The sequence below is a fragment of the Dipodomys ordii genome, unplaced genomic scaffold (genome assembly GCF_000151885.1).
Source record: "Dipodomys ordii isolate 6190 unplaced genomic scaffold, Dord_2.0 Scaffold37, whole genome shotgun sequence".
In the NCBI taxonomy this organism is placed as follows: Eukaryota; Metazoa; Chordata; class Mammalia; order Rodentia; family Heteromyidae; genus Dipodomys; species Dipodomys ordii.
The window spans coordinates 6,545,085-6,560,204 of record NW_012267253.1 but is presented as its reverse complement, the minus strand read 5'-3'; the positions used below and the strand labels follow the sequence as shown (position 1 = coordinate 6,560,204).

The 15,120-nt window shown below is 43.7% G+C and overlaps 1 protein-coding gene across 1 annotated transcript in view; it reads right to left on the bottom strand.

The window, feature by feature from the left end:
• Positions 1 to 15,120, bottom strand: part of Prkce (protein kinase C, epsilon) — a 435,536-nt gene that overhangs the window by 313,645 nt on the left and 106,771 nt on the right. The window contains exon 4 of the mRNA XM_013017906.1: positions 6,333 to 6,396. Within this exon, the coding sequence (XP_012873360.1) occupies positions 6,333 to 6,396 (64 nt within the window). The remainder of the gene's footprint in view (positions 1 to 6,332; positions 6,397 to 15,120) is intronic.

The following is a 15,120-nucleotide window of genomic DNA, read 5'->3' as shown; positions in this document are numbered from 1 at the left end:
GCTCAAGTGGTAGAGCGCTAGCCTTGAGCTGAAGAGCTGAGGGACAGCGCCCAGGCCCAGAGTTCAGGCCCCACGACCGGACCCAAAAAAACAAAAGAAGCTTGAGAGGCAGGCATTGGTGACTCACAACTGCAATCCTAGCTACTTAAGAGGCTAAGATCTGAGGACCATGGTTCAAAGCCAGCCTGGGCAGAATAGTCCTTGAGACTCTCAACTCTAATAAAGCTACTCAGAAAAAGCCAGAAGTGTTGCTGTGGCTCAAGTGGTAGAGTTCTAGCCTTGAGCACAAAGTTTAGGCTCATGGACAGTGCACAAGCTCTGAGTTCAAGGCCCAGGAATGGAAATATATATATATATATATATATATATATATATATATATATATATATATGTAAATGACAGATCTGAGAATTGTGGTCGGAAGCCAGCCTAGACAGGAAAGTCATTCAAATAGTTATCTCCAGTTAACTGGCAAAAAGCCAGAAGCAGAGCTGTGGCTCAAGTGGTAGAGCATCAGTCTTGAGCAAATAAGCTAAGGGACAGCAGATGTCAAGCTCTGGTCCAAGCAAAGCAAAACAAAGAAAATAACAGAAAGGAAAAGAAACCTGATGGACATTATCTACATATATCCAGTCCACTGGTAGAGGTAGAGATTCCACCTTAAAAGCATTGTTCAATGCCCTGCATGCACAAAGGTCTCCAATGTTTCTAATAATGAGAGCAAGTCAGTAGGAAAAATCATAGTCATGCTAGGATTTGAAGCAGTCTAGTTTCAGACCCAGGCCTACATATGACCCACATTACAGAAGAGCCTGAGAGAGACCCAACTATTCCCGAAATGACACCAAGGCAGCTTTTAATTCTAAGAGGGTAGAAAAGAGATCAATCTATTAGAAAGCAAAACAAAACCTTTCTGGGCCCCCTTTGGACAAAAGCTAAGAACATTAGCCTTAGGTTTCTATAAAAGGCTTTCTGAAGAAAAGAACTAAAATTAAAAGACCAGTAGGAGGTCATTTCCATGTTGGCACACTCATTATCAGGGACTTGACTTGGTGCAGGTGCCTGGATCAGAGCCTGGAGTCTGGGCCCAGCAGTTCCTCCTAATCCATCCCGTGTCCTGAAGCACATCACCTGCCCTCCCAACAGCCCACCTCCACGTGGAGGTGATACCAGCAGGCCATTTTCTAAAGTAGAAATCTCTGTGCACATGTTGTCTTTCCAGGGCCCAGCAAAGCTGGCTTGATCATATCTTCCTCCCTGGGCAATTTGACAAATGTCCAGAAGACAGCTGCCAAGATGGGTTAAGATATTTTAAGTATCCTTTCAGAAAGGTTAAGGGATTTGACTGGAGAAGAAAAATTGAATAATTATCTTCAAACAGATGAAGAGCTTTCATCCATAGCTGGTGAAAACACAGGGACCACATGTTCCCAGTCTGCACTAAGCATCGACAGGATGAATGTCTTTCTGGAAATACTTCATCTGAGGAAGGGTGCAGAAGACAGAGATAATGGGACCAAACTGTGGCTGGTTCTGAACTATACTGAAGACAATCTCAAAGCCCCTGCCTGGTCCAAATTGCCTCATTACCTTCCCCTCAAACCGTTCCCTGAATATCCTGCCTGTTGTTCCCAAGGTGGCTGCTCGTTTTGGGCTATTTCATGAATATCTCATAGTACCTCTCCCAGGGCTTACTGTCTCCATCTTATAGAAGAGAAATCAGAAGCTCTAAACTAGTAAGCACAACAGTCAGGATCTAAGACTATGCTCTTTTCCAGAGAGAAGACTGACTGGTCTCTATTGCATGTGGTTGCAGGAAGAGGAGAAGATATATTCCTGCTTCTCCTCTTCCACTTGCCCCAGTCCCACAAAACTCAATTCCACCAGAACTGGAGTTTATTTTACTTTCTGAAGGGTGGAGATTGAACTCAGAGCATGACCCTTCCTGGGCAAGTGCTCTACTATTTAGGTTATATTCCAGACCTTTTTAAAAATCTCCATTGAGATTGGGTCTTGCTTTTATTTTGCCCATCACTAGTCTAGACCATGATCCTCCTATTTATGCTTCCTGCTGTAGCCTGGATGACTGCACACCCCATTTATTTCTTCTGTTATGTTGGGGAAGTCTCACACACTTTTTTTTTTTGCTAAAGCTGGCCTGGGAATCTCTTGATCTCTACCTCCTGAGCACCTAGGTTGATAGGGTCTAGAATTTGATTTAGCTGTATTACTTGTGATTCATGTACTGCCAAAATCATTTCAATTCAATTACATTCTCCATATGCTATCAGAGAAACAGCTTGGTGAACCAAACATCCCAATGAGGCCTACTTCATACTAGTTCTATTGAAGAACTCTTCTCAATAAGCACCACACCTGGAAGAAGGCCAGAAGAGCCTGTTAGTCTGAGGTCACATCCTGACCCTCACTCAGTGGCCTGTTACTAATGGTGCACTGCTCTGTAACGATAAAGAATAAGAAATCATATACAAATATCAACAAAGAAAGAAATACTAACTAATGAATCAGTGAGAAACAATCATTTTACACCTTTGAGAATTACATTGTTGCTTATGCTTCTGTTATCTGGGGTACCTATGCTTTGCCTTAAGTGCCTGGTGAACCTATAGCTCCTTGCTTGCTAGGAAGCTATATATTTGCTGTCTATGATGAAATCCACAAAATAAGAAGCAACCTGACTCTGGAGGTTTTCACAAGACAATTCTATGAATAAGTCCGCTCTTGGGATAAAGTGTCTAGGACCATACCTGTCCCCCAAAGTCTACTTCTTTCAACCCCTTCTCCTGCTGTGGATATTAGCTCTCCCTTAGCCATGAACTCTGACAGGTGTCTATTTAAATTATATCAAAGGATTAAAAAAATCACATGACCAGAAATGACCTTAACTATCAACCGGGCTGACCCTTTACTTCTAGGGGTAGGTTCCTTGGATTAGCTAAAACACACAGCAGTCAAATCCTATTATGGCCAGCTGCACAGGGCATGCAAGCAGTGGAATTTTATTAGACAGTTAGAAATCACATTATCCAGCCAGGCTTTCTAACAACATGTGAGCAAGAAAAAGAATCCTGTGGCACATCCTAGAAGAAGGGGTATATTCACACAAACACACACACACACACACACACACACACACACACACACACACACACACACACACACCACCTTCTCTTAGCTGTTTGGAATTTACATGTGTTAGAAAGTTTATGCATTTTCTACAAATACATTTTTTTTCATTGATGGGCTGGAGCATTGGAGATGGGAGGAGCTGGAGCTCGGAAAAGGGATGTTTGGTGGCAGAATAATAGAGTGGTAAGACTTTAGCTATGCCTCATTTCAACTCTCTTTTCACCCTTCCACAGAACATGAGTAGTTGTTTTACTCAAGCAAGGGACTTTGGCAAGAATCTGCAAATGTCCACAGTCTATAAATCAAACAGCATGACTGAAACAACCACTGTTCATTTCTCATGGCCTAGGAATTGAATGTTATAGTCTCTTATTCTCTTGATCCTCTCTTCCCCCTCCCAACTCCTACCAAAATCCAAACCATCTCCAGACCAGGAGTCTTCATAGTCTAAGCCACAGACCTAGGAGAACAGATGGGTACGGCATAAATGGATCACAACAAGACTAAGCTTGGAGGAAGGGACTATCATACCCTCCACCCACAGAAAGCATCCCAAGTCAAAGAAGAGAAAGGAGGAGGAAGAGGAGGAGGAGGAGGAAAAAAAAGAGTAGAAAATGTCTTCTTTTCTCCAGAGCAACACATGCTAACACTTTTCAGATCCTGGCATGTAACAGCATTTCTAAAGTAAACTCTATTTTCTTCAGATGAAAGAGATTTTTTTTTAAAGACTCAGAATTTAACCCAATGAAAATTGCTTTGGCTATTCACATGCAATAAATGATACAAGCAAAAAGGATTTAAAAAAATCAATTGCTTCTGATTTATTCATTCATTCACTGCCCATCTCTTTTTCCTCTAAGGTTAAAAATATATATATGTCTTCTATAATTTTGCACGTCATTAATCTTTTTGAGGAAAAGGAAAATAATCCAAGTCTGCCACGGGTAACCCAGAATCTTGGCAACAGAAATACATATTTAATTAAGATTATGGAAGTAAAAATGGAATTGATTTTTGCCTAGCAAATGTTCCAGACGTCACTGTTAACCTTAAGTCTGGTGAATTTGGAGCCCATACCACATTAAGAATATTAAAAAGTACAAGGTTTAAGCCAGGCGCCAGTGGCTCATACCTATTATCCTAGCTACTCAGGAGGCTGAGATCTGAGGATCTCGGTTTAAAGCCAGCCCTGGCAGGAAAGTCCGTGAGACTCTTATCTCCAATAAACCACCAGAAAACCAGAAGTGGCACTGGGTCTCAAGTGGTAGGGTGCTAGCTTTGAGCTGAAGAACTGAGGGACAGTGTCTAGGCCCAGAGCTCAAGCCCCCATGACCAACAACAAAAAAAAAAGTACAAGGCTTCACCTTTCTGTTTGCTTTATGGTTGGGATTTTTTATTGTTGTTTTGGTTTGTTGTTTTGTTGTTGCTGTCTGAGACAGGGTCTTGCTATGTTGCTTCAAACTCCTGGGCTCAAGCAATCTTCCTGTGTCAGGTAGACTACAACTAGATGGGACTACTGGCATGTACCATTAGACCTGTGTAGGTTGATTTAGTTCTTAATCTGGGTGGTGGGTGTGCTGGTACTTTTCTTTGGTCCCTTTTGTAGGTTTTTAATATTTCATGCAAAATATTGTTAAATCCTCAAACATTCTGCCACAGATTCTATTCCTGGGTTGAGTGCAAAGAAGGGAAGTTGGAAATACCAAACTGCAATTTCAATAAAGAACATAAAGTGTAAGCAACCAATTCTGAAAGGGATTTAAAGCTTTCAACCTCTGACAAATCACTGAGATCTCATGAAGGACTGAATTCTACTTTGATCCCCATATGCACACAATTACTGAATACTTCTGAACACCTGAGGAGACTGGATGATAAATGAGCTGAGTGAGAATGATCAGGCACCATTATCAAGTGTGTCATTTGACCAGCTCCTTTGAATTTCTGTACTTATAATCTTTCTTCCTATCAAAGAACCATCAGCCAGAGGCTGTGCGTAGGATTTGACTTTGTGCTTGTGATTCTCAGTATTTTGGGCAGACATTGTGAATGCCTGAGAATGTACCTAACAGAACTGAAAGGGTATGTGGTCCATCTTTTCCTTAGGGATGTAGCTCCCAAACATCAGTGTGTATGTGTACTGGCTCTTGAACTCAGGGCCTCGGTGCTGTCTTTAGGTTTTTCACTCAAGGCTGGCACTCTTCCACTTGAGCTAAGGCTTTACTTTCTGGGAATAAAGAATCTTGAGGACTGTCCTATACAGACTGGCTTTGAACCCTGATCATCAGATCTCAGCCTTCTGGGTAGCTAAGATTATAGGCGTGATGAGCCACTCATGCCTGGCCCAAACACCAACCTTTTACATTGCCAAGAAGAACTAGCTCTGGTTTCCCAATGTCTCTACTATGCCATTAAAACCAACTCTTTTAGTCTCCTGCCCACAGAGAGAGAAGAAGGAAAGGAAAGATGGTTCAGTGGTTATATGTCTGCTTGTCAAACATTTAAGGCCTTCCGTGATCACCTTGTTTCTGTATGAACATGGCTTTCTTTTCTAGCCTCTCTTTCTTCCCTGATTGTTCAGTCTTCACTACTCAGCACAAAACCTTAAAAGGAATTAAATGAGCACAGAAAAAAATCAAAAGAAGCTGCTGTAAAAAGAAGATAGAAGGAGAATCCAACTATCAGAGAAAATCCACACTGTATAATCAACCAGTGGAGAGCAGTGTTCCCTTCCTCCATTCTTTCTCTTTAATAACAGGGCTTTTGCTATGTAAAGAACTGGTAAAAGAGTCTAAAAATGCTCTAACGAAGATTCTGAAGTTTGACACCTTATTTGTTTTGTTTCTGAAAACTGTTAGACCAACTGGTTTTACTTCCTCCTCAGAGCAGAGACACAAACCCCACACAAGCCTCCTGGGAGAGGCTGTCTCTTGGCCAAACCTGCCCTGCACATGGTATGTGGAAATGCCTGTTTTACTGGCCTTACTTTGGTAAGTCAGAAATCTTCCCTCTGCTCCACTACTAACAGATGGCTAGTCCCTTTTGGTATACAGGCAGAGTGTCTTCAAAATAACCTTCCCCTTTAAAGTGTGCCAATTAATTAAATATCACAGTGATATGTTCCAGCTGAGCAAGGAAGGGAGCAATCCAGGACAAAAAGATGAGAGGTCACGCTCTCCTACCTTCACCTGATGAACCCGAGAGATCGATGATCACATACACTTTTCCTTCTGGCTCCAGATCAATCTGCAATTAAGAAAATGACAGTGACTCTGTTAGTGTATTGTGTGGGCAACTGGAGAGTTCCACACAGTTCCATCCCAAGCTGCTAAAACCTAAAGTCACAACTCCATGAGATTCATCAGTTCACAATTTGTCAAGTGCTAGATGAGATGGAAATGAAGGCATTCCAACATCGACTGGATGCATCCTGCATCCTGAATTACAGTACTGAGAAGTCTGATGCACACTGAAAGGTAGTGAGGAAGGTTCTCGATGGGAACTAATTCTGCTCCACATGTGACATTTGAAAAACCTCTAGAGACATTATTTGTTTGCGGGAGGGGGGTGTCAGTGCTGAGGCTTGAACTCAGAGCCTGGGCACTGTCCCTGATCTTCTTTTGCCAAGGCTACCACTTAAGCCACAGTGTCACTTCCAGCTTTTTCTGTTTATGTGGTGCTGAGACATTGAACCCAGGGCTTCATGCATGCTAGGCAAGCACTCTATCACTAAGCCACATTCCCAGCCCTGTCCCTTACCTTTTTAATCTCAAGGCTAGTGTTCTACCACTTGAGCCACAGCTCTACTGGCATTTTGCTGGTTAACTGGAGATAAAAGTCTAATAGACTTTCCTTCCCAGGTTGACTTCGAACCATGATTCTCAGATCTCAGTCTCATGAGAAGCTAGGATTATAGGTGTGAGCTACTAATACCAGGTTTTGGTAGGTTTTTAATTGCTTTGACTGTGGAGACCATGTCACAACTGGTGTTTAAAGGGTAGGAACCAGGGAGCCGTGAAACATCCTACAATGCAAGGACAGTTCCCACAAGTAGTGTACAAGTTGAAAAGTACTATGTGATCCCAATTTCTAGATAAAGAAACGATGCTCAGAGTTCCAAGGTAAATGGGAATGCTGAGATTCAATGTCAAGATTGTCCAAAGAACTCATGTTCTATATTCTGCTGCTTCCAGAAACATGAACAAAATAAAAGATGTTCCTGTTCTCACCATGTTTATAATCTTATCAAAAAGTTAAAAGAAAAACAACAGTGCTGAATCCCCACTTAATGGTAACCGACAGACAATTACTGATCACCTATCAGAGGAACCTGCAGCCAGGGCAGAAAAGCAGTCTTGGGCAAGAAAGGAAAGACATTCCAGATGGAACAAACAACCTGATCAGAGATTTGGAATGTATATGGTACCTCTCGAAGATTGAGGGACCCCTGTGCTCAGGTTGTGTCTTGAAGGTACAGGTGTTCTGTAAACTCCATTTTCTACAGGGCAGTAATGAGATCATCAATACTGTTCAATGCTCATCACTGACCTTCTCAAGCTACCTCCCCTCAAATCCAGCTAACTATTGCTACACAGAACCAAGCTGGTGAAACTACAAAGTGTGTGTTGGGCGGGGGGGGGGGGAGATGACCAGAGGGGGATGGGCATTTTTACAGTGAAGACATCTTTGCAAGGTCTGAACTCTCCTAACAGAAACTATATGTATTATCCAGAAGAAAGAGTAGTAACTCCGGAAACCCTGGATCATAAAGTCCCCTTACCCGCTTTCCTTGTGGAGGCCTTTTCAGCCTCCACAATCCCATCTGTCTACATAGAGCTGTAATTGGCTCACAAGTGCCAGGCTCTCTCCCCAACAAGCTGTGCATTTCTTGAGGGCAGGTACCACTATCCCCTCCTTTTCATTTTCCATTTGTCCCCAGCAAAGAGCAAGCATCCATTTAGCAAGTCATACTTAGGAAGAGGCAGGCTGGTGGACACCCCCTGCTCCTTCAAGGTCAAGGTCAATTATCACTTTTCTCTCCAGCATTTCCAAATGTACTTGGAATTCATTACACCCTTATCTGTGCTCTCACAGTTTATCAGACATGTCCTAATCAAGGCTCTATTAAACCGTGACACATTGTCTATCCAGCTATCTTTCCTGCTAGATAAAATGTATGATGTCCGTATTTGTATCCTCAGTTCACCATCTGTTGGTCAGGAAACACTGAATATATACTGAGGGAGGTGGGGAAAAGGTTCTACGCTCAGGACTGCAGAGTCTATTCTGCATCATTCATCTCTCCAAACCTCCATCTTTTCCATGGAGAAAGGCACGCCCATGGTCTATATTAAAGTGTCATTTGAATCAAACAAGGGGGAAGTCAAGGAGTGGTGCTCTTGAGGCAGTGAAACTCAATTTGAATGGATGTTTCTAGGTCACTCTTCCCAGAGTCCACACTTCCAGAGCCACTCGTTCCACAATCCCACTGCATTGCCAGACTCAGCCTTTTGTTAGGAGTTTACTGCTTTCTTCCAGCTTTCCTCTTCTTCCATGCCCCATGGATGAGGCCACTGAGGAGAGTCCAGATACCCCAGAGAGGAGGTGAATGAATGCGGTGAACAGAACTGCTCACCCGACCCTGGGATCCAGAAGAGAAACAATTACCAACCTCATGGTGATTGTTCTCATCCCTTTCACCTTAAGAATCCACAGTTTTAAGTTTACAGGTAAAGAAAAGATGCTCAAAACTTTCCCCTCTAATACTGACCTAGCGCCTGTACTGATTTACAACAGGAAAAACAGCAAGTGACTCTCCTAAACAGAGCCAAACCAGATTTCTGTCCCTGCCAAAGTTCAAAATTATCAGGGGCCCTTTTGCCCCAAAGCATGGAATTTAAATAATGTATGTTTCTTAAGAGATTAGATCATCCCCACTAAAAATCCTCCAGCAAAATGAAACACTTTCTCACATCCTCCAAGTCAAAGATTTCCCACGAACTGTGGAGTTTATTGGCGAAGCACAATGCTATCTGGGAAAAGCAAGGAGGAAGAGAGCAAAGGAATGAGATGGGGTGGTGAAGCCTGTCAGAAGGCAGGCGGGGAGCCTAGTTTTGCATGCAAAGGGGGGATGAGAAACCCATGGCAGAGAGGACAGGTCATTGACGATAAAATGCATTTAGGATATTAACATTCAAGATAGCGATCAGAAACTATTTGAGCACCCACTGCTGCCTCAATGCTGGTGAGCTGTATTTCCCAAGAGAAAAATAGAAATTAAGCTATTAAACATGCCACAAGCAACAAAGAGCTTCGCAGCCTGAGCAGATGGTCACAGTGCCCTGGCCAAGCCCCACTCAGCCAGGAGAACAGGCTCTGAGAAGCTACCCAGGGTGGCAGCACTTCACTGCTGAAGACTGGAGGTCTTACCAGGTATAAAAGGTGGTGGAGAGCGGTACAGCTTCATGGCCAAATGAATTTAATCACAGATTCTGTCCACAGTGACATGACCTGCATAATGAAGCCATGTGGGTGTCCAGCTCTGCACAATCCTAAGAAGCATGAGTGCATGCCAATGCTGGGCAGCTGGTACTACATAAAAGGAGACCTGCCTCCTCCTCATAGCCATTTCCAGGTTAGTCCTGAACCCCTGTTGTGCTCCAGATTCCTCCCACTTGTCCCAGATGTGTCAAATCTTTGAAGATCCCATACCTCTCTTGCAGTTCTCCGGCTACCACCTCTGTTCTCTACAGCCTGATGTTCTTTCAAGCTACAGTGCCTTTAGCTATGCCTCCAAGTAGGACCAAACAGTGGGGGACATAGCCTTTGGCATCAGACTAGGGCTGATTCCAGTTTTGTCCTTTACCTGCAGACTGACTTTACAATGATTGACTCACCATGAGCTTCGGATTTGTGTGTGTGTGTGTGTGTGTGTGTGTGTGTGTGTGTGTGTGTGGTGTGTGCACAATGTGTGTGTGTGTGTATGTGCATGTGTGTGCCAGTACTAGAATTTGACCTTAGGTAATGTTCTTTCTACTGTGACAAGGCATTTGCTTGTCCCAAGTTGATAGTATTGCATGCTACTACAAACCTGTCTGATGACTTTACAGTGGTGGCTGCAAATATCAAATAAAGAACCAAGATAGAAGCCTTGTATCCAGCCTGAGGGAAAGTCAAAGGCAAGCGATACACTTCTGGTACCATACCTCTGGGTATGGGTCTCCTGAGAGACAGAAGAGGAGGGGGACCACAGGTTTCACATTTATTGTGCCTCAAACACTGGGTTTGGAGCTATACCTGACTTAGTTCACTCAGTCTGTTGTGAAGTTGGCAACAGTCCCTCTTTCTAGGTTAGAAAAATTAGGGTACAGGGCTGGGAAGGTGGCTCAGTGGTAGAGCGCTTGCCTTTCATGCATGAGGCCCTGGGTTCGATTCCTCAGCACCACATAAGCAAAAACAAAAAAAGCCGGAAGTGGCATGGTGGCTAAAGTGGTAGAGCGCTAGTCTTTTTTTTTTGTCGGTCGTGGGGCTTGAACTCTGGGCCTGGGCGCTGTCCCTCAGCTCTTCAGCTCAAGGCGAGTGCTCTACCACTTGAGCTACAGCGCCACTTCCGGTTTTCTGGTGGTTAATTGGAGATAGGAGTCTCACGGTCTCTCCTGCCCGGGCTGGCTTTGAACCGCGATCCTCAGATCTCAGCCTCCTGAGTAGCTAGGATTACAGGCGTGAGCCACCAGCGCCCGGCAAGAGAGCTAGTCTTGAGCTGAAGAGCTGAGAGACAGCGCCCAGGCCCAGAGTTCAGGCCCCACGACCGGACCCCAAAAAAAAAGAAAAAAGAAAAATTGGGATACAGAAGGCTTTCAGCAAGAATATTTGCCCAGGTCTTTCCTAGTACCGTAGAAAGATGGCTCTTCCTGCAATCTCCTGTCAGACTTGGTCCCTACCCGCCTCCAACAGGCCCTCAGTGGCTTTTCTGACAGCCTGTGCAAGGCACATGTTCCTTCATTCAGCCTCCATCTCCTGTGTCCTCGTTCTCCATTTCAGGAGTCATTGGCTTCCCCAACCAGATCTCTCACATGCCCACACTGCCCACACTGAGCCAAGAGGAAGATCTACATACAGTAAGCGCTCCACTCATTCAAACTCAAAACTACCATATAAAGAAAAAGGCCAAAGCATGGATACCTCTAGAAATGTAATATTTAAAAGCAAAACCAACTCCCAGTGAGTTCTTTTGACTCCAAACACCACACAATTCCACTTATATAGTGCCCTAGAACTAAACTAGTTGACAGTGACAAAAAACAAACAAACATGGGGTCACCTCCTGGAAGTGGAGGGTGATGGGTAACTTCTCTATCTTGATTGTAGGTGTCCTTATATGAAGGCATACAGCTGGCAGAATGTGTCAAGCCATACACTTAAAATGACTGTTCTTAATTGTTATATAATATAAATTACACCTCGATGAAGTAGCTCTTTGAAAAGGAAAGAAAGAGGGCCTCGCTTCACATAAGGATTCCTTCACAAGTTTCCTTTAAATAACAAATCATCTTTCCACCCTCAGAGCATTTCAAAACTTCATATTCCATTTTTAAAAATAAAAAAGTCTCATTCAGAGTTTTTCACAAGCACATCTGTCACACAACATAATGTACACCTACCCGGGTGGGCGCACACATTCACACAACACCCACGTGTGCAAACACATTCACAGGCACACAGCTGAGCCACCTTCCCCTGTCGTCTGCGATCAAAATACAATAATAGCAAGAAAAACACACCCAAAATGTAGGCTCCAGAGTCTCCTGAATTACTTAAAGCTGTCTCTCTATGTGTGGGTCCCCATTTCTGCATAGATAAAACAAGATAATGAGACCAAATGCTCTGGGATGTTTTCTAATGACCTACATATGTATGAATAGGGGACTGCTTAAATAAATGCTAGTACACCATTTGGTACATCACTCTGCAAGTCCTAACAAAGAATGAAGAGATCAAAATGTACTAGCTGATATAAAACAATCCTTGAGATATATTAAGTGGGGAACAAAGGGAGGTACAATATGTTTGCTGTGCTAGCCTGCCATCTGAAACAAAGGGGTACATATGTGGGTATGTACACACACACACACACACACACACACACACACACACACGTGTTCTAGAAACATACACCTCCAGGAGGAGTCTTAATCAACAGGAAGTAGGAATCTGCTTCAAAAAATCACTGCAGGATAGGAGGACCAGGAGTCAGGAGAGTGCCTATACTTCTGTTAAGTCTTTCTGTTTTTACAATTACATTCCAAGGTAATCTGTTGCAAAGTTTAAGTCAATATCGCTCTTAAAAAATAAAACATCCCTTAAACCCCATGGACTATTCTCATCTCCAGTCCCCCAGTATGTAGCTGGCATCAGCTACCAGACACGCCTCAAATAAATGTCCATCAACTCTGGCTGGCCCATTCCTTTCCCATTACCCACAGCCAGGTCACAGGAGCCAACTGAACAGCAGCCAGCATCAACTTGTGAAACTTGTGTTATCTGGACCAGAGACCTACACTATACATCCTACATCTCAATGTGCTACCAATGGAGCAAACAGTTCCTGCTCCCCTTTTTCAGTGGGGACTCTCTTCTGGGCAGAGCTGACTCCCTTGGATAACAGAGGTGACTGAAAACAACTCCATGGGTATGCAAATGTTTTCCCTAGCCAAGAAAACATCCAAAGGTACCAAACCTAATACAGAGTGTATAATGATTTACTAAGCATCATTTGTTTCCATCTTCGAGGGTAATGGCAGTTCATGACTGTCCAAAGAGGAGATAGTGGGCACCAACAGTAGGAGATAGAATTTCCTTACATTCTGAAAGGAAAAATTCTCTGTTAGCAATCTGTATTTGGCAGTACATGTTTTGTTTTAGAATGGTCTCTCTCACTGGGTGTTATGAGTATGTGTTTTACTTTACTTATTTCTCACACTAAACCAATATATCTAAAGGTTTTGAAGCTAGACCACCTGGGTTCAAATCCCAGGGCCATCTACTACAAGCAATATGGTACATACTGTGATTCCCTCCTCTTATAAGATGAGAATGTCAGCCAGCCTGACTGGTGGCTCATGCCTGTAATTGTAGCTCTTCAGGAGGCTGAGATCTGAGGATTAAGATTTGAAGCTAGTCAGAGCAGTGAAGACCGTGAGACTCTCTTATCTATCTCCAATTAACCAGCAAAAAGCTAGAAAGAGAGGTGCAGCTCAGGTGCCAGCCTTGAGTAAAAAAGCCAAGAGAAAGCTTGAGACCCTGAGTTCAAGTCCCAGTACTGGCATTAAAAAACAAAAAAGTTGAGGGACTGGAAAGGTGGCTCAGTGGAAGAGTGCTTGCCTCGAATGCATGAGGCCCAGGGTTCGATTCCTCCATACTACATAAACAGAAAAAGCTCAAGTGGTGCTATGGCTCAAGTGGTAGAGTGCTAGCCTTGAGCTGAAGAACTGAGGGACAGTGCCCAAGCCCAGAGTTCAAGACCCACAACCAAAAAAAAAAAAGAAAGAAAGAAATGTCCCTGTGAAAGGAACAGAGACAACTGGACAAGATGGTGAAGTCCTTGGAGCCACAGCTAGCTGGCTGCCTATAAATGTTAGCTGTTGGGTCACTGTTGTCATTTCTCACCTAGCCTGTGAGCACCCCAAGGGCAGAGCCAGATCCCTCCTTTGGATGGCTCCAGCTTTTATCTAGTAGATCATCAACAAAGACTCCCAAGTGTAATTGAGTAAATCCACATGGAACAGAGGCAAGCTCAGGTGCTGAGGATCACTGTTATACCAGCAGCTTCCTGCCTGATAAGATCACAACCTACACAAACCTTTCACTGATGGCTTCTCACCACCATGTCCATCTCAACTTCCTTCCTACTCCAAGCCATTATCACTACCATCTGACCCTTCGGCTCCTCAAAAGGAAAATGTGTTTGAGCTGGGAGCTGGTGGCTCATGCCTATAATCCCAACTATTCGGAAGGGGTGAGATCTGAGGATCAGAGTTCATTCATACCTATAATCCCAACTGTTCGGGAGGGCTGAGATCTGAGGATCAGGGTTCAAAGCCAGTCACGAATGTCTGTGAAACTATCCAATTAGCCACCAAAAAGAGGGAAGTGGAGGTGTGTAGTTCAAGTAGTAGAGCAGCTTGAGGGAAAAAGTGAAGGGACACTGCCCAGACTCTGAGTTCAAGTCCCAGAAGAAAAAAAAAGTGGGGAGTGCGTGTGGGTGGGGGGAGAGTATACTATGCACAATAATCATCACAATTGAACATGCTTTACTGAGCATCACATGGGTTATCTATGGAAGGGAAGCCATATCCCGACGTGCAGCTGCTGCAGAGGTGATAGACAGCGGCTCCTTGCAGTGAGCAACATGCCCATTTTCTCAAAGCCTGAAAAAGACTAGTGTGGATGAAAGCTGGACTCTCCCAATACCAAACTCAGTTCTCCCAACTCTTGCCCTGATGCCTGGAACAGCAAACAGCCTGTGCTCCAGGAGGACTTGGAAAGCACTAGAGACTCTGCTGTCTGGATAACAATAACAGAGCTGTATCTTGGGTACAAGAACAATGCAAGTAAAACCCCTTCATTATGCTCCTAGAACTCAGAGTTTTAAAGTCACCTAACTCCCAACAAAGCAGCTGCATGGTTCAGACAATGAGCACAAATATGATATAGGCACCCAACTTCAGGGAATAAGAGCCCTCCAGAGGAACATTCCTACACGGTGATATTCTAAATAACAACTCTAGATATTTGCTCTTCTCTTTCTTCATATAGTCAGAACCATGTCCTCTTACCAAAAAAAAAAAATCACTTTATAAAAATCATGGAAGTTGGGGCTGGGAAGGTGGCTCAGTGGTAGAGTGCTTGCCTTGCATGCCTGAGGCCCTGGGTTCGATTCCTCAGCACCACATAAGCAAAAAGAAAAAAGCC